Here is a 27,382-nt window from a genome sequence, read left to right as displayed (position 1 = left end):
TGTTTTCTTGCAGACCAGCTCTCCAGCATCATTCATACGCTACAAACTAAATTATTTAGCCTTGTGTGGGGGGAGAAGACAGGCCATTCTCCACACCCAGAAATAGGGAAGCCTCTAATTTCCTGTTGGATGGGGAAAATACAAAAATTAAGTACTCTGAAGTCTGTGAAGTTGCTAACTAGTGAGATATCATGGTGATGTTTCCCTGGACAACTGCAGAGAGGGAAAGGAGAAAGTGAAATTAAGCCAGCTGAAGATACGGTATTTTCTCATCTGCCACTGATCTTGTAGCACGTGGCAGGATGTGACTTTAAAGAAAGATGCTTTTTGGACACCACGGTGCATTTTCATGGCAACAGTCAGCAGGCATTATAGTGCTGATGGCAAGCGGCATGCTGCCCCCTCCTGTAGAGCACTCAGTTTCTCTTTAACATGGTCTTTTTCTTAATTTCTTGATCTCAGCTGTTGGGTTTTTTTGTTGTTGTTGGGTCTTTTTAGTTGTTTTTTTTTAGACTTCTCTGTTCTATTAAATGGTTGCAATATTTTGTCCTGGTTTGGCAACATTACAGTCAGAGCTGCATGTATGTTGTTTAGCTGTATAGGATCTATAAATGTTTTGCGATGTTTCTGAATAAAAAATGCAATGTGACAGTTGGAGCTTATTGAAGGGATTCATTCTGTTGTGATATAGCCATGGTAAAATATTTAATATTTAAAAGGGAAGCACTCTAAGTATCTTAATAGGACATTGATCAGTGCTATTTCAGATTTTGATTTTCTTTTTAGCAACTGCTGATTACTTTTTCCCATCATTTCTCTTTCCATAGAAGGAGTCTGCCTAGAGAAATTTCAAAATGATTTGCCTATTAATTAATAATTTTGTTGTTGTTTGTTTTTGTTTAGGCTGAAGGATAATCCCTTCCTTTTTTATTAAATGCAATAATACATTTGTTGCCTGTGGTATGCTTTAGTGCTTTATCTGGTATCCAGCTGTTTTAAGGCATGGTTTATTGATCTTATATGAAGTTTGTTCGTTTTTTTACCTCTTAATCTCTGTAAAATATGCCTTCACTCATGATCTTGATTATCTGAGTTTTACGTGAAACAGTTTTGAGCAGGGGAAGAATTCCTCCAGGAATTCCTCCTGAAAGTGATCATAGAAATAATTTAGAGACTAGTGGCGTTGCACTGAGCTGCTCCTTCTGCCACCAGCTTCTCACCATGCCAATTAGCCCAGGGCCTGAAACACAATGGGAATCCCCTGAGTGTTGGGCTCCCTTATCCTCAAGGAGGTGTGACTGTCTGCAGGAAGCTGCACTCTAGAAGCATAAAGTTCCCTCCCATCTCCTGGCCCTCCAGCAGCAGCCACTGCTGAGATTTTTCTTAACATGCATCTGTAGGTCTTTGCTTTACTTCAGAACCAATTTAGAGGATGTGCAATATCAAAACACACCCTGGGGAATGTGTGACCTAAAATGAGTATTAGTCACATTGTATTTTTAATTATCTGAGTACATTTTGTTTTAAGTTTCCATTCAAACTTAAATCTTTTGGGAGCATCTGGCTGTTTTGTTTCACTGGAAAACACCGACATTTTTCATTTCAAAATTTCTTGCTCAAAACTGCTGCAAACATTCCATACTTCTATCTGATACAGAATCAAAGATATGTCGAAACATAAGTAATTCACAAATAGAGAAGAACTTCTTTTAACCAGTGTGATTTTGTTGAATAGACTAATAATGTGACTGGAAGTAACTTAGGGAGAAGTTTGTATACATAGGTTTGAATGTCTTGGGAAAAAGAAGTTTAATGGGGGACATGCTCGGTCCAGAAGAAGTAAAAGGTGAACTGTTCTGCGCGTAGAATCACAGAATATGCTGAGTTGGAAGGTCCCTATCAGGATCGAGTCCAACTCCTGTCACTGTGTAGGGCAGCCCAAAATAACAACATGTGCCGGAGAGCATCATCCAAATGCTTCCTGAACTCAGGCAGGCTTGGTGCTGTGACCACTGCCCTGGGGAGCTTGTTCCAGTGCTCAACCACCCTCTGGGTGAAAAACCTTTTCCTAATATCCAACCTACACCTCCCCTGATTCAGCTTCCTGCCATTTCCCCAAGTCCTGTCATTGCTCCATCTCTTCATCTTTTGAGGAAGCTGTAGACTGCTATGAGGTCACCCCTTGGCCTCTTCTCCAAGCTGAATAATCCAGTGTCCTTAGCCGCTCCTTGTAAGTCCTTCCAGACCCTTCACCATCCTCATGGCTCTCCTTTGGACACTCTCCAATAGCTTGATATCCTTTTTATATTGTGGTGCCCAAAACTGCACACAGTACTCAAGGTGAGGCTGCACCAATGCAGAGTAGAGCGGGACAATCACCTCCCTTGACCAGCTGGCAACACTGTGCTTGATGCACCCCAGGACACGGTTGGCCCTCCTGGCCGCCAGGGCACACTGCTGGCTCATACTCAGTTTGCTATCACCCAGGACCCCCAGGTCCCTCTTTGCCACACTGCTCTCCAGACACTCATTCCTTAGTCTGTACTTACCATCAGGGTTGCCCTGTCCCAGGTGCAGAATCCAGCACTTGCCCTTGTTAGACTTCATGTGTTTGGTGACTGCTCATTTTCTCCAACTTGTCAAGGTCTCTCTGCAGGGCCTGCCTGTCCTTGAGGAAGTCACCAGCGCCTCCCAGGTTTATATCATCAGCAAACTTGCTTAGAATTCCTCTGAGTCCTGTGTCCAAGTCATCAATGAAGATGTTGAAGAGGACTGGGCCTAGGATGGAGCCCTGTGGTACCCCACTAGTGACTGGTTGCCAGCCTGATGTTACCCCATGCACTGTCACTCGTTGTGCTTGACCTGTGAGCCAGTTGCTCACCCATTATGTGGTGTGCTTGTCCAGCTGAATGCTGGATATTTTGTCCAGGAGGATACTCTGAGAAACACTATCAAAAGCCTTGCTGAAGTCCAGAAATACTAGATCCACTGGCTTCCCTTGATCAACTAGGTGGGTTACCACATCATAGAAGGAGATTAAGCTTGACAGCCAGGACTTTCCCCTTGTGAAGCCATTCTGGCTGTGACCAATGACTATGTTGTCTTACAGGTGTTTTTCAATACCTCCCAGAATTATCTTTTCCATAATTTTACCAGGCACTGAAGTTAGACTGACTGGCCTGTAGTTTCCAGGGTCCTCCTTCTTGACCATCTTGAATATTGGAAGAACATTAGACAGTTTCCAGTCAACTGGGATCTCTCCAGATTTGCAGGACCTCCCAAAAATCATAGAGAGAGGCCTATCAAGGACATCAGCCAGCTCTTTGAGGATTCTTCAATGGATCCCGTTAGGCCCCATGGACTTATAGGGATCTAACTGTAGCAGCAAATCCCGCACCCTGCACAAGTTCAGGATCAGGTAGGAGTTGATCCTTGTTGCAGTCATGGTCCTCCAGTTCTGGGTGTTGAGGCCCTCTTGGTCCATTGTCAGTGTTGAAGACAGAGACAAAAAATGCATTAAAAAGATCTGTTTTGTCTATATCCCTGTTGATGAGTTGACCATCCTTACCCTGTAAAGGACTGATGTTTCTACACTGCCTTTTGCCATTAATGTATTTGAAAAAAACTCTTTTTATTGTCCCCCACAGTTCTGGCCAGTTTTAGCTCCAGTTGAGCTTTGTCCTCTCAGATTTTCCCCCTACAGTGGTTAGCAGCATCTTTGTATTCTTCCCACATCACCTGTCCTAGCTTCCACTGGGCATACACCTTCCTTTTTTGCCTAATATGCAAGAGCAGATCCCTGTTCAGCCAAGCCAGTCTTCTGCCTCATCTGCTTGGCTTTTGACATTTTGGTATTGCCTGCTCCTGTGCCCTTGATTCTTACTGTGTTTATCCCACCCTTACACTCCACTGCTTCTCATACTTCTGAATCACAATGTACTAACATGATAGTCAAAGGTTACTGTGATTCTTCTGTCAGTGAGCCCTTATACTAAACACAACCATATCTTCTTTTACAGAGATAATTCTTGTCTGATCTTCTTTGTATTGATGATACAGAACCAAAAGATCTAGGGCACAGTTCCCCTTGGACTGCTTTTGGATACTGTTGCACGATACAAAAATGTTACCAATTTCTTTAGAATTGGTATCCTCCCCAAGGGCTGGTCCTGGTACAGGTTCTGTTTAACACCTTTGTCAGTGACATGGACAGTGGCACTGAGTGCACCATCAGCAGGTTTGCCAGTGACAACAAAGTGTGTGGTGAGGTTAACGTACTGGAGGGAAGGAAGGCCATCCAGAGGAACCTTGACAGACTGAGAAGTGGGCTCATGCAAGCTGCATGAAGTTCAGCCAGGCCAAGTGCAAAGTCCTGCATCTGGGTTGGGGCAATCCCAAGCATAAACACAGGCTGGGTGGAGAATGGATCAAAAGTGGTTCAGAGGAGAAAGACTTGGGGATGATGATGGATGAGAAGATCAACATGAGCCAGCAATGTTCACTTGCGGCCCAGAAAGCCCACCATGTCCCTGGGCTGCATCAAAAGAAGCGTGCCCAAGGAAGGTGATTCTCTGCCTTGACTCGGCTCTCATGAGACCCCACCTGCAGTACTGTGTCCAGTTCTCGAGCTCCCAACATTAGAAGGACATGGAGATCCTGGATAAAGGTCCAGAGAAGGGCCACGAAGATGATCCCAGGGCTGGAGCCCCTCTCCTGTGAAAACAGGCTGAGAGAGTTGGAGCTTAATCAGCTTGCAGAAGAGAACGCTCCAGGGAGACCTCATTGTGGTCTTCCAGTACCTGAAGGGGCCTACAGGAAAGCTGGGGAGGGACTTCTTACAAGGGCTTGTAGTGAGAGGACAAGAGGTAATGGATCTACACTGGAAGGGAGATTTAGATTAGACATTACTAGGAAATTCTTTAGTGTGAGGGTGGTGAGACACTGGCACAGGTTGCCCAGGGAAGCTGTGGTAGCTCCATCCCTGGAAGTGTTCAAGAGCAGGTTGGATGGGGCCCTGAGCAACCTGATCTAGTGGGAGGTGCTCCTGCCCACGTGGCTGGAACTAGGTGATCTTCAAAGTCCCTTCCAACTCAAACCACTCTATGATTCTATGATTATAGAAATTACTAACCTGCATCCTACCTGTGCTTACAGATGCTGCTCTGTCTTTAAGTTAATGCATTTTTATCCTTCTTTGAATACATACTACCTATTATTTTGATAATTCGTATTGATAGTGATAGTAATTTGTATTATTAACATAAAATATTAAATTTGAAATCTAGTAAAATAGTAACAATAATGACAATATTAATGATAAGATTTTTCCATTATTATTCCATATTAAAATCCATTGTTCTGGAGATGAATTTTTGGCAAATACATTGTAATGATTGGCTTCCATCCCAGTGCTAACATTCAGCAGAAAGTGTACAGTAGTTTTTCCTTTGCACTCCAGCTGAGAGCATAATGAGTGACTTGCATGCCATGACGTTGGCATGGCCCCACAGAGGTTAATTTAATCCTTACTTCTAAAGCATGATTACAGAATGTAAGCCTTGGAAAGAAATAATAAAGATATTTACAGGTGCTGAACTTCCCGTTTCAACTTAGGCTTCTCAGAGAACAATGACATGAGTAGCAACGATAAAGATTCATTGGCCTGGTGTTTGACATTGCAGAATAAATTTCTGGTGCACATGCAGAATAACCAAAAGCTATTCTTCTGCTGGAAGACAGAATGCAATTGCATGAACTGTTCTGGATAGAACAACTCCCTGTGGTGGCAGATGTAATCCCAAGACCCCTAGAAATTTGGGGTCAGTATATGTGCTGTGGTTCCTTACCCAGAACTCTTCCTGAGTTTCACCTAGGAGAGCCTGGAGTCTCACCCCGAGAGGCAGTGCTCCCTGACTCAAGGGAAAGTCATCTTTCTGGTGGTGACAGCTGAAAAACACAGTTTGATCATGCCTTTCGTGATGCTGCTCGCAAAATCCCCCAGGAGACAGTGGAGGTTGCCTTGTCTCTTGCCAGTAAGGGCCCGTGTGTTCTTGCAGGGCACTGGGAAGCTGTCTCGGTGTTCTCTTAAAGAACGCACCAGTTCTGCCTTACTGTCTTTTATTCCTTACTCCTCTCTTGCATATGAAAAACAAACGAGCAGGGGCACTGTAGTTTTTATGTCCTGCTTGCTGGAGAGGTGAAGTTGTATTTATTACTCTTATTCTGAATATTTTGTTCTTTTTAACAGTGTTCATTTTGAATATTGCATTCCTTTTGCTGAAGCAGAAAAGGGTTGAGACTTCTTATACCTTGGCAGTGTTTTGACCACAGGTCACCTTATGCAGGAGGCTGTTAATGTTACTGGATGTTTACTGAAATAACTGACAGTTTAATGCCAGACTAGGACTGAGAGAGTCTTCGCAGGCTTCAGCCCATCCGTAAGGGGACCCAGTGCAGTAAAGAAAAGGGTATATGGAACATAGTGCTCAGTGATGACTGCTTGTGTTTTTGTTTATTGGAGGTCTTTGTAATAGACAGCAGTATGGTTGTGACCTATTTTGGGTCTGTTTTGCTTTTTTCCAGCTCCTGTTCACTTTCTGTGCTCTTCCAATCCCTACACTCTCTTTTCTGTTGTTATTCATATTGATTCTTTTCCCCATCCCCCAAGGCTAGCCTGTTGAGTTCTTGCTTCCTTTAGTAGATGCTGCTTCATTTAAGTGCTTCTCCTGATGATAAGGAAGCTCTAACTTGGGTAAGGGCTTATCAGAGGGAATAACCAATATTAATTGTTTAACAGGGAAAGTTCTCCCCTGCTTTATCTAGAGCCAGAACAGTCTTGTAGACAATCACTTCCTTCAGCACTTTTTGTGTCAGACCTGCGAAAGGAGGACATGGACTCTGGGAAGCTGATCTTAAAGAGTAAGAAGGAATTGTCAGGCAGAAGCATGGCCTGTTTTGGCTGACGTATGATACTCATTATCTCTTCAAAACAGGCAAAGAAAGTATATGTAGCATTATTTTTGGGTTTCAAGTGACTAACTCCCACTTGACTGTTTCCCCATCTCAGCAGTTTGCCCAGAAAACTGTAGCCACCTCATGCTTTCTATCATAGGTGTCACACTGACCGTAACAGTGAGAGCTCAATAAGAACTAAGTACCCTTACCAAATACACTGCAGTGCATTTACTTTCATGCTATAAATAGTGTTGTGTGTAACTAGATATAAAAAAAAAACAGTCAGAATTCAGTGGCATACAATTTGTGATGGAGTCATCATGATCCTGTCCTTCACTTCCTAGGTCATGGATCTCAGCAACAGAGCACCCAATCACTCATACAGAGATAATTATGCAAAGCGTTCAAAAGAATGGAAAAGCAAATTAAAACAGATCAAATACCCAGTACAGCAACTTAGATGATATTAATTTTAAAATGTCAGTATTCATGTGGAATTGCCATGTCAAAAGGCACCCTCTTTTGTCAGTGCTTACTGGTCAGTGATAAGCTAACCATTATAATGAGCATGAGACTCATGTAACAGTAATTTTGGATGTTGTGGAAGGCTGGAGCATTCACACAGAATGGGTTTGCACAATACAGTGGGTTTTCAAATTCGAAATCATTATGGTAGGAGGAAGATCCTTTCAGGACACAACTCAGTGGTGCATCTGCTTTTTGTTAACAAAAGTCTCTTAGTTCAGTGACTGAATTGTCTTGAAGGGGAACTCCTATTTGACAGAAAGGAAAGGAAAATAAAACAGAGCTGCTGCCTAAAGGGTCAAGGCTAATGGGAACTCCAGAACTACTCCCTTCCTGTAGGCCACGTTGAACCACAAAATGAAAATATTGTGATGGATACAAGATCCAGGGTCATTTTCAATGGAAATAGCCACAGAGGCGAGGATGCAGGGTGAGGTGAAGGTAACAGCCTAATGCACAGCAAGAACAGTAGATTTGTCTGGCAAGAAAACAAAGAAAACTATACACTAAGGCCTGAAGCACATAACATTTTAATAATAATGTAATTGAGTTCATTTGATAATACTCTGTGTGGATCTTTTTAAACATGTCCAAGGAGTATTATAAGGTAGCACGACTTTAAAAGGATATGCAGGCTTTACAGAACAATATTTTTAAAGTTCTCAACTGAAGCAAATGAAAAATACTTCAAAGTACAAAGACTCATAAACAGTATTAGGGCTATAGTAACCCATTAGAATATAACCAAGCCAAAGTGCAGCTCCTATGGTGAGCCCATTTGTAATTTTTAATTACAAATACTTTTAAAATAACATTTTTTAAAGTGTTATTATTAGGTATGACATGTACTGCAAGGATGTGTAGGAGCTCTGTGTGGACTAGGACTTCATTGACCTAGACATTATACAAGCATAGGTAAAAAACCCGGTGTCAGCCTAATTTAAGTATTACTTGGTTTAATACACAGATCGATTTTGGACCCTTAGCCTGAATTTGTCCTGAACTGTCAAACACTAGGGCTATCAACAATCTCAGAAAACCCCAAACAAATTTAAATATGTTGTCTTAACAATATGAGACATTCATTTCTCACTGGGCTAGTTTTTAATGTCTCCAGAAAACTCCTTGATCAAAGCAACTCTGGAGTCTGGGAATGCTGCATGCGAGATTTATATTGAAGATTGTACTGTTGACCTTCACTTTCACCAGTAGAGATCTCCGAAAATCAAATTATTGTCATGACTACTTTGGTATAACATTGCAGCCTGTTTTTAGAAAAATTCAGTATCTAACATTCAAGCTCTCAGTTCTACTGCAGATCCTACTTCAGTTTGAGCAGTGAAACTAAAATTAAATGTATGCATTGATTTTGAATTAATTACAGTATTACAGCAGTGCAGCAAGCAGAGGACTTGATCTTTTTTAAGATTCTTATTTGTCCAGAGAGGAAGATGAGCAGGCATAAGGAAGGAACCACCTCAGTTCAGCATGGTTACAGTAAGGAGTAGCTTCACCCTAGGAGGAGGTAGAAGAATTTCCGGAATGCTCCCCAGGGGCTCTGCAAAATGTGTGAGAGAAAAGCAGAGACAGTAGGTTTAATTATGGGTTTATTTCCCACCTACCTCTTCTCATTTGTCCACACACCACTAGCATTTGGTGGAGGATGTAAAGAGTTTGTTGAACTATCCTTGTTGGATAGTATGTGGAAGTCCATCTGCATTAAATCTTCAAAAAGTCCTTCCCTGAAATGCAGCAGTGCTGGCGCGGAGTCCTGAATTCTTTCAAGGGTCACTGTGATCTTCCTCTGTTCCCCGTGATCACCTAGTAATCACAGAATCACAGAATCACACAGAATCTTAGGGGTTGGAAGGGACCTTGAAAGATCATCTAGTCCAACCCCCCTGCCAGAGCAGGGTCACCTAGAGCACATCACATAGGAATGCGTCCAGGCGGGTCTTGAATGTCTCCAGTGAAGGAGACTCCACAACTTCTCTGGGCAGCCTGTTCCAGTGCTCTGTCACTCACAGTAAAAAATTTTTTCCTGATATTCACATTGAACCTGCTATGCTCCAGTTTGCATCCATTACCCCTTGTCCTATCACTAGACATCACTGAAAAAAGCTTAACTCCATCGTCCTGACACTCACCCTTTACATATTTGTAAACATTGATGAGCTTGCCCCTCAGTCTCCTTTTCTCCAAGACCCAGCTCCCTCAGCCTTTCCTCGTAAGGGAGATGTTCCACTCCCTTAATCATCTTTGTGGCTCTGCGCTGGACTCTTTCCAGCAGTTCCCTGTCCTTCTTGAACTGAGCGGCCCAGAACTGGACACAATACTCCAGATGCGGCCTCACCAGGGCAGAATAGAGGGGGAGGAGAACCTCTCTTGACAGACTAACCACACCCTTTCTAATGCACCCAAGTTCAACACGCTTAATGTTAGAAAGCCAAACCGCCATGCTGATGACATGCCATCAGGGTATGAATCCACCCAGGGAAATCTTAGGGGTCATTTCTTACTAGACTGACACCTTCTGCAGGTGCTTGCATGTCAGGAGAATATCTGGCCTCATTTCAGAGGCAGAAGGCAAGACGGTTCAGCATCACAGGAAGAATTTACAGTTCAGTGTTGGTGATAAACAAACACAGACCTTTGAATTCCAAGAGCCATTGTATGCTCAATGCAGTATAATGTTTCCTAAATGGAAAATGACAGTGCTGAGGGTAGAGGCAGACATTTACAAGAAAAAAAAAACACAACAATAACAAAACCAAATACAAAACCAAACCCAAATTTGTGGTTCCAAGCCTTCTGCTGGTGTAAATTCTCCCTTAACAGCAGTGGAGAAATTAAGCCAAGAGCTATACAATTGTTTCATCAGTGCTTGGGCTACACTTTGGCTCTTGTGTCCAAGAACAATATTTTAAGTCTGGCTTGAAGAATAATTTCACATATGAATTTGATAAGAACAATTTAGCATTTTGCAAGCTCCAAAGGAATGAGCAGTTATTTTTTTCCCCAGTAATATTAGTTACTGGTATTTTTAATTATCATATTGTGTGTTGTTTGATGGATGCTTCATTTCAGAGGAAATGCCTGTTTCAACTCGTAGAATGATGTCATAGAACAAATGAGGAGAGAAAACCTAGAATTCATGGAAGGAAAACTATAGAGAATTTTTTCTGTTCTGTTTCAGTGAAACTTTTCTCATGTGTTTTCCAGTTTTTGGAAACAAATAATGGCTCAGAGAAAGTGAGAAGCAGAAAGCATCATCAACAGTACAGAGAGAAGAAAAACAAGCAGAAGGACCTTGCAGTTGCCTTGTTTATTAGCATCTGGCTGACACCAGTGCAATTTAGCCTCTTGCAGGTCCCTGCCAATGTGATCATCTATCTGCATAGAGGTGGATTAGCTTGTTAACGGTAACAGTGTAGACAATCCCAGTGCAGGCATTGAAAAAAGATTGGGATTGTGGTTATCATCATACTTCTCCCTCGCTCTTTTGGCTAGTAGAGATAAGTGTTCACAGAAAAGTGCAATTGCTAATTCTCTGAAGTAGTAAGATTATTGGTCTTTGAATTAATGAAACCCTGCTCTGCCTTCTTGATGCTTCTGGCGGGAGAGAGTGTATCTCTGAACTCTCTTCAAGCAGTCAGTAGTTGACAGATTTGATCTGACATGACTCGCCCAGCATCATACAGATACTCTGGGAAGTAGGCAAAATCACTGATGTACAATTATTGACTTACTAATTTCCCTTATGCAGTGATGGTCCAAAACAACCTCTTTCACATGTGGGAAAGATGCGGGAACTCATTAAGTTTACCCCTATTCTTAGGATTTGTGAAACTAAAGATTCTATTCATTTTGTTTCTTGACATGTGTGGCAGTTTGTTAATATTGGCATTTGTAAACCATGTGATAAATTAACCACCCAGGAAAAGGAGGGAAGGCTATTTGACAAAATTTTTAAAACTGCAGCATCTAAGACATTTGAACTAAAACTTGTTGTGCTTCAATGCGGTATACATTATAGAAACACTGTTGTCACTCAGAAGGGAGAAGTAAAGCTACAGACCAGGCTCCATTGCTCCCCTCTTCTCCTGTGATGTAACTTTATATGACCAATAAAGCCAGACATGCTATGTTAACCTACAGTAAATGTGAAAATAAATAAATAAATAAAGTGGTCTTCTGTGAAATAAATATGGCAAAAGGTTGTAATCTCTAGTACTTGAGAAATAGCTTTCAGAATTTACATTAGGAGTAGAAATTTCCTAGTGAACACAAACTGGTTTATGTGGTATGGAACTCAGTTTTGCCCTTCAGTAACTTCTGCTTGTTAATACCTACTGTGGAGTTCAGGAGGCACCTCATCACATGACACCTCAAACCCTTTATTTAAAAAAGTGAACAGGAGTTAGGTTTTCAACTATGGTACAGACTTGTAGAGCCCAGTTTTCCAATGCATGTTAAAGATTATTTTTAGAACTTCCTTGGTCCTGGTAGCATAGATTACCTGGGATTAATATAAAAGTGGAATTTAATATATTGTAAACTGTATGCTTTGAAAATCTGAAAGGCAGTATCTGTAGTTCATTAATACTGTTTTGCTGTTGACGTGGACACATTTAGTGATCATCCCAGAGCCTGTGATGACTTTAATATGCATTGTTCCAGGAACTTGTCTGCTGGTATCGGATAGATCTCTTCATTTAGAGGTCTAAACAGCAGACACTCAGGTGTGGAAATAGTGGTAGGGTACAAGTGATACAGTGACAACTTTTGTAAAGCAAAAAATAGGGCTTTGCATGAGATCAATATTCTCAGTTGCAAATTGTGCTGCTAGACTGATCAGTGACTGTAACCTATGGCATAACTTGATATGACAAACTAGGAGAATGCAAGGTGCTTTTGAAAGGAGAGGCCACCTGGTTCAGGTGTTCTCTGGCTTACAGTAATCGCAGCTCCCTGCTTTTTCACCACAGTCCTGAATCCCCATCTTCAGAAAGGAATCTAGATGTCCACTGAATTCTTTGAAATACACTGTTCAACTTCTCTTTCAGTTTAACACAGTATACCTCTCTTTCTTTTCACTTAGATTATCATTGATTGTTTAACACTATAAATTTTTATAATTTTAAAGTTAAAAAAAAATAATTTTAAAGGAATAGAGTTACTTTTTTTCATTCATACACACTTCATCCTGGGACATCGAAGACCTGTAATCTGTTACAGATTTCCACTCAGTTAACTTTCCTTCTGTCCCTCTGATACAAGACATTTCTTTTAATTGGCAGTTTGAACAATATCACCTCCTTAATAGCACTTGTCTGGTCTTACCCCGGGGTGCTTCATCTTCCTTTCATGGAAGAGTAGGTGCTCTGTAGTGCAGTTTATTAATTATCCAGTATATTTGGCTGACCCAATATGATATTGTGTTGTGTAAAACACAACAATATATACAGTTTCTATTTTCTTTCAAATTAACAGTTGAAAAGGTCTTTGGAAGGTGCCAAATTGTAAGATACCTTAGCCAGTCACATATTTTAATTCCACGCAGTATCTTTTCCTTCATTCCACCCGCTTGACAGAATCATTTCTATCACCCTCCATAAGCTTTGCTGAGAAGTTTGGTAAGAACTGCATATTGCAATGTGTGGCATGTCTGCATAGGAAAATAGGAATAGCTTCTCCAAAGGCCACTGTAGTTCAGGATCCTGTCACTTTGAGTAACTACTGGTGCCTGCAAAATTCTCTGAAAAGAAGTTAAGCATATATTATTTCCATCAGGTACTTAATCTCCAGCACTCTGCAGCTCAGGCACTTCCTGGGCCAGAGATGGTATCTTTGTGTTTGATAGCCCTTGTCAGATTTATCCTTCATGAGTATGTTTAATCACTTTTTGATCACAGGTGAGCCTTGAGGCTTGGCAGTATCTTGTGGCAAGGAGTTCCACAAGTAACTGCATGTTATGTGAGGGGTTGCCTGTTTTTGTTTGTTATGAACCTGCCAGTTACAAATTTCATTTGTTGTCTTCTGGTTCTTGTGTTATGTGAAACTGAGTGACTGGTCTTTCTTCGTCTTCTCTATTGATGCTCCTGGTTTTATGGAGATTAATGAAAATAATTTTATCTCCAGCAACACAAAAGTTGACACACAATATTTAACTGATGTTGCACAACCGGAGACAGAATTTACTGTGTAATAAATGTTGTCCTAGACATTGCTTCAGTTTTCTGACAAGATCACAGGTAAATTTAATTAAGAACTTTAGACATAAGCCACTTTTGAATAGAGATGAACTAAAGCAGGGTTAAAAGTGAAAATAAAAGGACTCATCTTTAACTGTTGGCTCATCATCTGTCTTATTTCATAATTCAGTAACCTCATGTGCTGGAGTAATGTCACTCGTAATGACTGTAAAAATAATATATTGCTTTTCTGCAAGTGGACATGGCAGAACTGGTGATATTTTAAGAGGAGACATTGTCTTTGTCTTGAAGGCCAGGGCATGAGGGAATCAAAATAACAATTATTGTGGCTTTTTTTCTTGTGCTGAGAAACATTTGCCAGCATTTTATGAGGGGAAAAGAGCAAATGGTCACCAACTGAGGAGAGGTTTTCTGTTTTAGCAGTAAGACATGATAATTTTTGCAGAGAACATTACTTTACAGTTATGTCATCCTGACATAGGGAAACAAGTCAGAAGACCAAAACATAAATAGCAAAAACTACCCTGAAATGTTGTAAGCTTACAAGTACACAGGATGCTTTTTTTTTTGAGGGGGTGAACAAAAGAACCAAAAGGTATAGCTTGATTCCAGTTTGACAAACTGAGATCCAGTTACATTAAGGAGATTTAGTATGTATTTGTCATATGACAGTTAATTTAAGCATATACTGAACTGTGTTGCTGCTTTCAGGACTACCAGCCTACCAGGCTGAACTGCAAACAGTCTGAGATCAGCAGGGCTGTGGAGAGATGCAGCAGTGAAGCCAGAGAGAGCATTGGCAGGATCAGGGCTGAAATCCATGGGTTAGCCATTCAGGTTCATTTGGCTCACAAAGTAAAAAGATTACTTTTGTCCTGTTGGCGGAAAAAGCATCACTAGTCTTTGGAGAATATACAAAGCACTGTGACACATGACTGCAATGTTACTCTGTGGGTATCGTGGGAACCTGGGAACACTGAACGTAAATGAGGAAGTCTGTTTTCCGTGGCTGTGCAGTTGGTTGCTGTGCTTTTTACTGCTTGAATTCAGGAATCAAATACTTAAAGCCAGTAACTGAAAATAATGGGGAAAGGGTTATGTAATACAATGCCTGCAAAAGCAGGGAGCTGGATTAGACATCTTCTCCAGGAGTGCTGGAGCCCCTCCAAATATGGCCACCAGCATTTAGCAGGAGGAGGGATTACTCCCTGTTGCAGCTAGTGTCCAATTCTGTCTTTGGTCATCTCCTGCAGAGCTATGGCACAGTTCTGGATCCCTAAAGACCTCTGTTGTTCCCTCAGCACCAGAGTCCTCAGCGCTGCTATGCTAAGACCAGGTTGCAGCTGGCATGTGTTGCTGAAGTGTGTCCAGCCCCTTCAGCCCTCCCTCTTCATGGTACAAATGAGTAAGGCATAAACCTGGTGTGAAATGATAGAGTGGTTGTTTAATCAACGTTATTTCTTGTGCCCTCCCCAGCCTGTGGCTTGTGTCTTTTCAGTGCAGCCCACATGCAGCCCATGTCATAGAATCACAGAATATGGTATAATAATGGGAAAATCTTGTTATTATTAATATTGTCACTATTGTTACTATTTTACTAGATTTCAAATTTAATATTTTATGTTAATAATACAAATTACTATCACTATCAATACGAATTATCAAAATAATAGGTAGTATGTATTCAAAGAAGGATAAAAATGCATTAACTTAAAGACAGAGCAGCATCTGTAAGCACAGGTAGGATGCAGGTTAGTAATTTCTATAATCATAGAATCATAGAGTGGTTTGAGTTGGAAGGGACTTTGAAGATCACCTAGTTCCAGCCACGTGGGCAGGAGCACCTCCCACTAGATCAGGTTGCTCAGGGCCCCATCCAACCTGCTCTTGAACACTTCCAGGGATGGAGCTACCACAGCTTCCCTGGGCAACCTGTGCCAGTGTCTCACCACCCTCACACTAAAGAATTTCCTAGTAATGTCTAATCTAAATCTCCCTTCCAGTGTAGATCCATTACCTCTTGTCCTCTCACTACAAGCCCTTGTAAGAAGTCCCTCCCCAGCTTTCCTGTAGGCCCCTTCAGGTACTGGAAGAGCACAATGAGGTCTCCTTGGAGCGTTCTCTTCTGCAAGCTGATTAAGCTCCAACTCTCTCAGCCTGTTTTCACAGGAGAGGGGCTCCAGCCCTGGGATCATCTTCGTGGCCCTTCTCTGGACCTTTATCCAGGATCTCCATGTCTTTCTAATGTTGGGGGCTCAAGTTTGTTTAAAACTTGAGTGGTAGAAGTGCTGATAAGTGGAATGACATTGTATTGTTGAAAGTGCAACATTTCATATGTGGAACAATGTGGTGGTTTCACCTTGGAAGTGTGTCTTAGGAGAATATCACAGTTCCCTGATGTGGCATAGCAGTCTCCTCCCTGTAGGTAGTTTGCACATTACAGAAGCTAATTCACCAGGCGTCCTGGTTTAGATTCTAGCCCAATATTGTTAGTAAAAACAACTGGTGAACATGATATGAGGCTACAGCTGAGCTAGACAGTGCTCTCATTCCTCAGTTGACTTGTGGAAGTACTTAAGACCCAGAAAGGATTGGTGGATGTGCAATTCTAAATAAAAATTAACTGTCATAATGCAGCTGCTTTCAGGTAAGCGTCAAGAAAATATACCCTAATTTGTATCAGTACAATGCTTGTTTTTGCCGCATTTTCACAGTTACAGAATGGATTTTAAAGTGATAGAATATTAACTTAAAACAGTAGTGTTTTTATACTTGTCATAACCTTAGCTAGACAGAATATAAAGGTGTTATTTATTTGCAACTGTAGTCTACTTAACACAGAAGCATTTTAAAAGCATGTGTGTCAAGCAGCACTGCAATTCTGGTGTGCATTGCAGGGACTTTGTCCTGCAGAATGCTGATGATAACATAGAGCTGTGTAATACTTGTGTTTCTTATCAAAGCATATGCAGAAGGCATCCCTTTTGAACACTCAGCAACTTTGAAGTTTGGTCAGTGTAATAATATTTTCCTTCATTGAACCTTCTTGGAAAACACCTCTTAGCCTTGCTGAGAGTTTGGCAACAGCTGCAAACGGCACTTCACCACTCTTCACTGCTATTGTGGCACAACTGTGGGTGCTTGGACTCAGCAGTCCAGTAAGGATCAGAAGAAGTTCATAAATGACTGGCAATTTGTTTCAGGCATCCTGGAAACGTGGTGTCAAATCCCAGGCTTTAGTTCAAGAAAGCTCTGAAGCACGTGCTTCTTTTTAAGCCTATGCCTGACACAGCTCGTAAGGCTTTTTTGAGCTGAGTGTTGACTCAGTAACCCGTGTTCATTAAAAGAGAAGAAAATGTACATTTAGAAAAAGTACCTTTGGTCAGACCCTGATGTGTGCTTTTGATGTGGCTGAACTGAAATCTGAGTTGAAAGTGAAGATGCTTTTGGACCACAAGTAGATGCTCAGCCTGCCACAGGTGATACTCAGTGTTGCAGAGGTACCCTGTCTTTATTCCAATGCCATCTAGCAAGAAAAGCACCCCTTATAATACTTTCTGTGGTATTTTGCAAGACAATAAATATTACACAAAGATACTGATGCATTGGGAGTAACTTTGACTAAAATTATTGATATTGGCAATGATAGAGAGACCTTGGGACTTCTCAGTTCCGGACAAGGCCTGGTGAAGTCTTCTGCCTTCAGGGACAGAAATAGACACAGCTCCAGGCAAGATGATGTACAAAAGGCACCAAAGTGCCCCATGACTTGTGCTGATCTGTAAATCGAATTCTTGGTGTCAATACTGATAAGTCAGTCTTGCTATGACTCCAAAGAGAGCCAGGTCTGTGGTGTTACAGATTGCAGAGCCATCATTTGGTGGCACTTTATCATCATCACTCTGGAGGTGTGATACTCGTTTTACTGAATGATACTGGAAGTTCAGCATTGAGTCCTACCAGTCCTTGTTCTCTAGCAAGAAACGGCAGGAAAAGAAGATTTGAAGAATGGTTTGTTTGTTTGGTCTTTTTAATTGCTTTTTCAAAATCTCTTGATTTATGATAAAATAAGAACATAGTTTATTGTTTATAGCTTTCGTTATTTTTTAAGGAATAAGTCAGAGAAATTGGTGAAAAGAACCAGTAGCAGAGGCTATATGATGAGCAGATCTAAGAGCCATTTAAATATTTGATGAAGCCAAAAGCTTCTCATCACTAACCATTCTTTGTGACACTTGCCCTTTGTCTGGGCAGCTGCATGTTTCTAAGGGACTGACTTTTCTGACTTTCTAATGAAACACTTCTCAAGATGGGGTAAAAGTGGTGGCTTGGTGCTGTTTGCTTGTCATGTCAGTTTAGGTTATGATAAGATGAGAAACTGAATCTTTGCTTGCATTTCAGTGTGTTTGTGTATTGCTTCAAACTCTCCATATAATTTAGTGACTTCTCAGTCACAGAATCACAGGCTGGTTCTGGTTGGAAAAGACGTTGAAATCATTGACTCCAACCATAACCCAACTCTACCAACCATGAACCCAACTCTGCCCAGCCCAGTGCTAACCCATGTCCCTCAGCATCACATCTACATAGCTTTGAAACACCTCCAGGAATGGGGATTCAACCACCCCCTTGGGCAGCCTGGGCCAGGGTTTAATCACCCTTTCAGGGAAGAAGTTTCTTCTAATCTCCAACCTAAACCTCCCCTGGGGCAACTAAAGGCCATTTCCTCCTGTCCTTTTCCAACATTTTGCACAAAGCCAGTCTGTCTGCCAAGGGGGTAAATTGTAAGACAGAGACAACAAAGCACTTTAAATTGTGTATCCATTCTCTGTCAATGGAGTACTCCTGTGTGGTTTTTATGTTGAGTGGAAAGCCACAGAAGTTGGATCCCTTTTGAAAGGCTCTGACACCTGTGCACAGCAACCTACATTGAGTCAGAAGCATATCCACAATGTACTCAGGAACTGAAGCTGGGAGCCCTGACTTTTGTTCAACAGGCCAACAAAAACTTACTCCTCCTTTGCTCACATAACATCTCTTGGAGGAGGAGGAGAAGAACAGCCTTGTAATATACCAAGTCTGTGAAGGTTTTACCGTGACTCTCCGTTTTTATGGAGTCATTAGCAAGCGACTTGTGGCTTGTGGTGATGTATGGAACAGGGTTGAGCTCTCACAGCCATAACTGCATTTTTGCAATGCTGCACTAACTCTGACTTTACTGAAGAATACCTGGAAATGCATGTTCTGCATGATTTAGAAATAATGTGAACCCTGACTGAACCTCTGTTGGGTTTTTCTTCCATTTGCTGTTTCAACATGAGATCAAGGAGGGCATTATTTATATTTAAAAATGCAAAGTCCTGCATGGAAAAATGAATTAACAGAATCTTGAAAGTGCAAATATGGTTTAATAACTAAATACATTTTCAGAGAGGAAAATGAGAGTTAATCAAAAGTTGGATGCCTATGAAAAGTCTTTCCTTTTCTTTTTCCAGCTTGGAAATATTCAGAGCTGTCTTGATGCAAAACTAATGGGAATATCTATACATCTATCACAATATCTCAGCAGTTACACTATTTTAAAAGTACTTGAGAGGATTTCTTTATTGATGTGATCCAGTTAGAATGGGATGCATCAGGAACAGTAAATTGCTTAGAAACTGGAAAAAAACATTTTTATAAAATTTAACTTAGGCTTAGGGAACTTAATTTTAAGGAAGTATAGCATTCTGGAGTAAATTAAAATTTTCTAAGAGACTTTCAGAAAGGAATTCATTCAGTGAAGAATCCCATTCAACCTGAGTTGATTTGGAATAGGAGTCCAGGTCTTACAAGTTGTTTGCTATCAAGGAAATATATCAAAAGGACTGATTTTTATTTTTTTTTTAAAGCTGAGTAGGACTGGGTAGTTAATGTGGATGCATTAAATTGGGAAATTATATACATATAATTCACTCAAAACTAGAATATTAAACCATCCAGAAACTGATCATACCATGTCATGCAGTCAGACCACTGTGTCTTTGTGGATTTCAGTTGATTCTGCTGAGTTTTTAGGAGAATCATGAGTGTAGATTTCTTTTCATGAGTCTTTTTAAGCTTCCCAGATGTTAAAATGAAGAGTGTAACTGGCTAAGTAAAACCCAATAACTGAGTAAAACTAGTTGGTAGGCTAAATGAGTTAATGATTTTACAGAGCTTCCTGTTCCTTGCATAGGGTATACCAAGTTAATGTTAAAGATGAGTTTGCACTCCAGAAACAAAGGCTTTTGAAATTCTCTTGAGAAACCTGTCATGGTAGTGATTGTTGTTGGGGGGAGAGAAGATTCTGCTGAGTTTTTAGGAGAATCATGAGTGTAGATTTCTTTTCATGTTTTAAGCTTCCCAGATGTTAAAATGAAGAGTGTAACTGGCTAAGTAAAACCCAATAACTGAGTAAAACTAGTTGGTAGGCTAAATGAGTTAATGATTTTACAGAGCTTCCTGTTCCTTGCATAGGGTATACCAAGTTAATGTTAAAGATGAGTTTGCACTCCAGAAACAAAGGCTTTTGAAATTCTCTTGAGAAACCTGTCATGGTAGTGATTGTTGTTGGGGGGAGAGAAGTTTGGACAGTGAATCCCTAGTTGTTAAAAACCCCTCTAAGTGAATGGTGTTAGATCAGAAAGAAAAGAAACCATGAATTATCCTTATTTAACATCCTGATGCTCTTCCTTGTGATGGTCTGGAGGAATTATTTCTGACTGTTTTATATCTTTTTCTCAGGTTGGAGGTCACACCATGCTGCCCATTCGTTGGATGCCTCCAGAGAGTATCATGTACAGGAAGTTCACCACAGAAAGTGATGTCTGGAGCCTGGGGGTTGTGTTATGGGAAATCTTTACCTATGGCAAACAGCCATGGTATCAGCTCTCAAACAATGAGGTGCGTGTAATATATTCTCAAACTGCACAGGGAAGGCTGGCATATTAACTGTTGGCATACCTTCTCTGGGGGTTGGACTAGCTGACCTTTAGAGGTCCCTTCCAACCCAATACATTCTATGACATTCTGTGAAATTTATTTACTAAAGGCAAACCCCCTGGTATCTAATATTGAAGGTATTGTCATTAACTTTGTCGTTGAATTTCTTCCTTTTCACTCTTTCTTCCCAGGGTCAATAGAATTTGTCCAAGCAGAACTATATCAGTTGGAAATTAGCTTTTTCCTTTGTATGGAATAGAGTCTGCTCTGGGTATTGAGAAAGACCACGAGGCAGTGAAAATGAACTTAGCTGTCTCCTCAACTGGCTTTGGGTGATTTCAAGTCCATGTCATACATGTCGTGGTTGTAGAGTGGTTGTCCATAACTGTTCTTAAATAGATTGAAGTAGTCTGGAGAACTCCTCATTTTCAGGCAATCACAAGTAACCTCTTTGCAGAGATTATCCACAGTGATACTCATAAGTCTAAGGAGGGAGGGAAAGGCACTGATGCTCTGTGTGAGCAGGGTGAAACCTTTGCCTCCTTCTGGGATGAAGTGAAGTTGATAGATGGGTAGAAAGAAGAGGTGTGGGATTATTTCCTGGCTGTCATTCCCTCATGAGTGGAAGGGGCAACATGGGTGAAATTAACATCAGTAAAGTTATTGTTCCTTGACAATTTACATTACAGTGACTTTTTCAGATGACATCCTGCTGCTCATTCCTCTGCCTAGAAACATGGCCCCTGGCAGAGCTGGCTGGGTGACTGCCACCAGTGAGGCTTCTGTGGCAGTCAGCTATTAGCTCTTCCAAGAATGATCCCCATGTGATTGGCATAGCTGTGCTGATCCTTTCCTTATGATTTCTCATAGGTAATTGAGTGCATCACTCAGGGCCGAGTCCTGCAGCGACCTCGCACGTGCCCCAAGGAAGTGTATGACTTGATGCTGGGCTGTTGGCAACGGGAGCCTCACATGAGGCTCAACATCAAAGAAATCCACTCCCTCCTCCAGAACTTGGCCAAGGCATCTCCAGTCTACTTGGATATTTTAGGCTAAAGTCTCCTAGCATTTATTTTTATGGGCTGTGGGAATGAATGTGTTCAACTGCCGCTGAACTCCATTGAAATGTGTTCTTAACTTTGACAGTATTAATGACAAAGTTGCAGAGAAGCTTTCAAAGGGCAAGCAATGTGCACTTCTCCATCTGTAGACACAGTATTGACTTTTTAGACATTACTGAGATGTATCTTCTCTTTCATTCTCTCTCTCCATTTCTATATTTTTTTTCTTCTCTCCTGTCTTTCTAATCAATTTGGCTTCTGCATTATTGTAACTCTGCGTAGACAAAGGCCTTAAAAACCTGATCTGTTACATCAGCAGACTCTTCAGTTTGCCCACCACAACTAACAATGCCTTGTTGTATTCATGCCTTTGATGTGGATGAAAAAAAGGGAAAAATATCTTTGACTTGAACTTTGTGAATTCTGCTGTACAGCTACTGGGAGTTTCTATGGATTCACCTCAATTTTTTTGCTTCGGCATGTGGGTGGAAAAAAGAAGACTGGTGTTCTCTACATGAAGCATGTTCCTTGCAGAGATGAAGCCAGATGGAAAGACAGTCTTGTATAATACGCTATCTGGAGTAACTAGGGGATCAGATGGCATCCAGCACCACTAAAAAACACTGAAATTATTTGATGGAAGGCAAGAGGAGGCTTAGCACTTTCCCTGAAGAGTCTTTCTGAGGACTAAAGGGATTGTTCAAGGAGGTGCTTTGCCAGCACCTTTCATTGCCAGATACGAGTAAAAGGGAAAAAGATGCTGCCTGCACTGCACACAATTATGTTACAAAACGATAAACTAAACACATGCCCTTATTTTGTCTTCTGGTAGGATATTGTCATGACACTGGTATAAAAAATGTTTTCTAGCTAGTCTTTTTTAATGAAGGCTGAAGCTAGGCTTATTAATGTACAGTATCAACTTCAGGATCAAATGTTAAAACTAAGAATTTTGATAAGATAGGACACACTATAGATGCTGGGGCAGATGTATCTTATATTGTGCTTGTCCAGCAGCATATTCCTTCCTTTCTCAATCCTTTGTCTTTATTTTTTTAACCGTGCAAGCAAAACTATGCATGGTCCTTGTTGATTATTGCCCTTTGTGCAGAAACTATCACTCATCTTGTAGAATACCCTAGTAGCATAGCAAACTCATAACTATATAACTTATATTTCATTAGAAGGAGCTAATGGAGGACATTAGCCATGCTAAAATGCCTTTACAATGTTACAGATACAACAGGCTGATATAACATGAATAATCTAAAGCGCAGAGATCGCTGATTATGTTTCAGCCATGGCAGGGGATAAAGATCTCTAGAGAAAACAAATTACTCTGAGGTTATGGCTTACTATTCAGAGTGCAAAGACCCTGAGTTCAGCACCGTGTTTGTACTGGTACTAGCACTGTCATTACCAACATCCACTCTTTCTTAAATAATTTCTTTTTGGTTGCATTGGCATTGTACATGTACAGCATTTGCATGGCCACAGTGTTGATGACAGCTGCATGGGCATACCTGTTATTTTTCAAACCAGAAGTTGAAGACTTCAAATTTAGAGTTAGGATTATTTTTAATATGACTTCTTACAAATGAAAACCTACCTTACCTATTCCTCAAGATTTTTCCCTCCCTCTGTGAGGGGGCATTACTGCAAAAAAGTGATCTTTCTTTCAATTTTCACTTTTGTTATTTCTTATCGATATGAGCCAGATCAAAATAATCATTCATCTGTGTTGGGGATATTTTATTTAATAAATTAAGCATTTTATTTTTGTAAGTGTTCCCATAGCACATTTAATATATAATTTGCTCACATATATTATTTATTGAGGCACTTTAGGTTTTTCGTTCAGAAGCTTTTAGAGCTAGCTCATAAAGTTCTGAACATTTTCAAAAGAAAACAGTTCGCTGGACACTGATGAAGTTTTACCCCTCTCAGTGTCATTGAAGAGGCAGCATTACAAATAAACATGACAGTGTAACTATAAAGCCATACTCAGTATTTCTTTAATAAACTAGATGTTATTTGTTAACTGCTACTGAACTGGAAACACACAAAAAAGCCAGAGGAAGATTCCTACAAAATGGGCCTTAAGATTTTATCTAGACTGTCTTGAAAGTTCATACAGAAAGCTAGATAAAGACTGAGCATCCAGTGAAACCCATTCTCTTGAGAATCTGAATGTGGTGTTTTAAGGGAATTTGAAATTGATTTTCAAAATAACAATGGTAGAAAGGTGTCATAGCCCCCTCTTACTGTGCAGTGGGAGGAGGATACAGGTGGTGGAGGGTGTGCTAAGTTTCTACCTGCTGTATTCTTAGTTTCATATGACCTGAAAAAAAGGCATCTGAGATGCTTCATCTATTGGAAAGCAGGCTCCAGCCTGAAAGCAAACAGGTGGGTTTTGCAAGCACTTAAAGAATGTATACCAAAAATAACCACAAAACCCTGAAAATGTACTTAGTGGCATCTTCTTTTTGATTTACTAGTGAGACTATTTGAATCATTTCAGATAATAAATAATGTTACAATGCATTGTGCAATAACATAGCAGTATGTTAAACTTCTAAAGGACCAAATGTTCTACAGAGCCACCAGTATGAATAACCTTGATCTGTATCATTAATGTTTTCAATAGTCTATAAAATGTATAATCGCAGTAGGCAAGCTATAAACTGTAGCTATACATAGTTTGTATTTGTTCATGAAAAGGGGATAAGTGGAGCTGAATGAGCAGAGAAGACGAAGAAATATGGTCAAATCACAATGAAGGGTGAGTATGTGTGCATATTCATCATGCTTGCACTGTCAGCTAAATTGTGTACACCGAGTAAATATGACAATCAGGCTCATTTAAAAGTCTTTTTGGACTGTGCTATGAACTGATCATATATAATATATATTATATACGTGTGTTTGCATATGGCATATATATATACACACACATAGCATATACATGTATGCCTATGTCTGTTGTATTTTATTTATATATGTGCAGACATGCATGCACATTATGTATGGGCTGTGTGTATATGTATAAATTTACATACACCTATGTTATTACAGATGATGACTAGAGTGCTATTAATAAATTGATAAAGTCTGCTGAGTAACCAAAATATTTTTTTCTTTTGATATTTCTTTTTCTATGTTCGTAAGGTTCAACATTTTAACTGGCGTACAGCAGAGGCAGTGCTAGAATGCCAGAAATGTAACAATAAGCACTTTTCTTCCCCAGATGATTACATAAAATATTTCTTCCATTCCCATCTCACTTGTTGATTTCTCACAATGAAATGAACAGACAAGCTTCCAAGCTTGAAAAACAAGTTAGTTTTAGTGTCATTTCTGGGTTTGTGCTATTGTTGTTTTATTGCCCTAGAGTAACAGTGCAGCTCCATTAGCATTTTATACTCGTCGGCAGTAACGGAATAATTCCAAGAATGAGCTGGACTAATCAGACTGCAGCACAACTTTTAGGACGAGGAGAACACCAAAATTCAGCAGTAATAATAGCAGCATTCGTCACACTCTGTCCTTCACTCTCAATAGATCTGCAGAACTCGGAATTGGCGTGGAGAGCAGATACTTGTAAAGCAACAGCACCCTGTGATGCATGATGGAGTGTACCCTATTTAAAAGGACTTAGTTCGTTTTTGTTTGTAAAACCATATATCTATATTTTGTTGACAGTTTAATAAGTAACTGTATATTTCTTATATTTTTCTGTCTATTTTTTGTCCTTTCTTTTGTCCTTTATTACTTTCTTTCCTCCTTTTTATTTTCCGTTTCCTGTCTCTCTTTTCCTCTTCTCTCTCTCTCTCTCTCTCTCTCTCTCTCTCTGTCTCTTTCTCCCTTTCTCTCTCTCTGTACCCCTCCCAACCTTTCTGAGGGATTATTTTTTGTTGTGGTTGATGTAGACATTTACAAAACACTTTTAAAAGATATTAAATAATCCAATAAAATTATTAGGTCACTGGATGACTAAGGTACAATGCATATGTGTTAGAAGTCTGTGTCTGGATTGTCACAGCCTGTAACTGAATTTCAAATACTGCTATAAAATGTGAGGGAGGGGAGTGAGGTGGGGCTGGGGAACAGATTTGGGGTTTCTAATCAAAGATGAAGGTTTTGATAGCACAGGAAGTTGTATTTTCTTGTCATGAGGGCTGGGATGAACCACTGCTGCTTTGAATCAAGAGGTCCTTTAAAGCCTTAGTTAAATCACCTTTGTTTGGTTGGGCGGGGGGATATGCTACATTCATCACAAATATGAAGGAAAAAAAAGAAAAAAAATATTCATGTTGCAGGGAAAACACTGTGAATTTCACAATAGCAACCAAGTGACTATTTTGCCATCTTTTAAACATACGTCTCAGGAGAAGACATGGGAAATGATGGGTGTGTTATTTTACTGTCTATGCATTCTAGACCAGGTCTGTGGGGTTTTTTTGTTTGCTTGTAGAAGGTTCTGAGTCATGACCGGCAGGTATTTTATAAACACTGAATACTCTGGGCAAGGTAATAGAAGCTGCTAGTAGTGAGGCCATTTGATTGTTATGTGTGAGAAAGAGATCAAATGAAATCTTTCCAGAGGCCTGTATCTTGCAGCTTATGTGTATCTTTCTGTAACTTAAAGAAAAGCAGCTAAGAATGTTTTATATACAAGTAATTTAATTCAACATTGATGTTTTATTGAATCACCAATAGAGAATCAATTAACTATGAAATAATTGTCCCAGCCCTGATTTCCACCTATTCTTTATGTATATATATATAGATATTTCTAGATATCGTTCTCTTAGTCTCTTAAGATAAAGAGGAAGATATCTACATATAAATATAAATCTCTATATTGTCACCAGACTATGACCTGGTGTGTAGAGTTATCTTTCCTTTTTTTTTTTTTCTTTTTTTTTTTTCTTTTTTTCTTTTTTTTTTTTATGTGATGTCTGTGTGGAAATATTTAGTGATTCTTGTTTTGCAGTTTGTTAGAAGAAGTCATTGCTTTTAGACTTTCATTGCATCTTGGCTGATTTCAAAGTGATGCCTAGGTATCAGTGTTAAAAGTTTTGTTTGTGAATCATGTGACCAGCTTCTCTCGACATGACATGGAAAGTCTCTTGTATTACAGTGTATTTAATAAAAATTATGTCTTACAATAAACAGTGTCATCCAAACGAAACATAAAATGATTACTTTAAAAAACCTCAAAATGTAATGAACTCTTGTGTTCTATTTTCTTTTGGTTTAATGTCTTTTCTTTCCTCCATTCTTTTGGAGAAGAATTAAATTAAGGAACAGTTTGGTATGTTTACAAACATGGCATATGTGCGCTCTAAAACTCTGAGTAAGAAACAGGTCACAGAACTCATAGTTGCTGAAAGAGGAGACTCATAGTAATAAGGAAAAGGAATACCCAGTCTGAATGTGATGACAGACTCCTTTTTTCTTCTTTGTTTTCCGAATTAATACCCTGCTTGAGTGCTTGTTCATTTGGAGGGGCTATCATAGCAAATGCCTGTTTATCTTGTAGCAGTAACAAGCCTTCAGATATTTTCTTTGTTCTAAAAGCTTCTCTTAAACCACAGCACTGTGGAAAGTCTAGTGTGTTCTTTTTAACTTATGTCAGTCTAGAATTATTATTATATTGTG

General features: G+C 40.1%; 1 protein-coding gene across 4 annotated transcripts in view; it reads left to right on the top strand.

Moving 5' to 3' along the window:
- NTRK2 (neurotrophic receptor tyrosine kinase 2) overlaps positions 1-26,943 on the top strand; it is a 219,972-nt gene extending 193,029 nt beyond the window's left edge. For all 4 annotated transcript variants that reach the window (XM_051642180.1, XM_051642179.1, XM_051642188.1 and 1 more), the window contains 2 exons: positions 20,460-20,618; positions 21,528-26,943. In XM_051642180.1, the coding sequence (XP_051498140.1) occupies positions 20,460-20,618; positions 21,528-21,713 (345 nt within the window). In that variant the 3' untranslated portion in view covers positions 21,714-26,943. The remainder of the gene's footprint in view (positions 1-20,459; positions 20,619-21,527) is intronic.
- Positions 26,944-27,382: the final 439 nt, after the last annotated feature.

This window comes from Apus apus, chromosome Z (assembly GCF_020740795.1).
Source record: "Apus apus isolate bApuApu2 chromosome Z, bApuApu2.pri.cur, whole genome shotgun sequence".
Classification (NCBI taxonomy): Eukaryota; Metazoa; Chordata; class Aves; order Apodiformes; family Apodidae; genus Apus; species Apus apus.
This window is presented reverse-complemented; position numbering and strand designations above follow the sequence as displayed.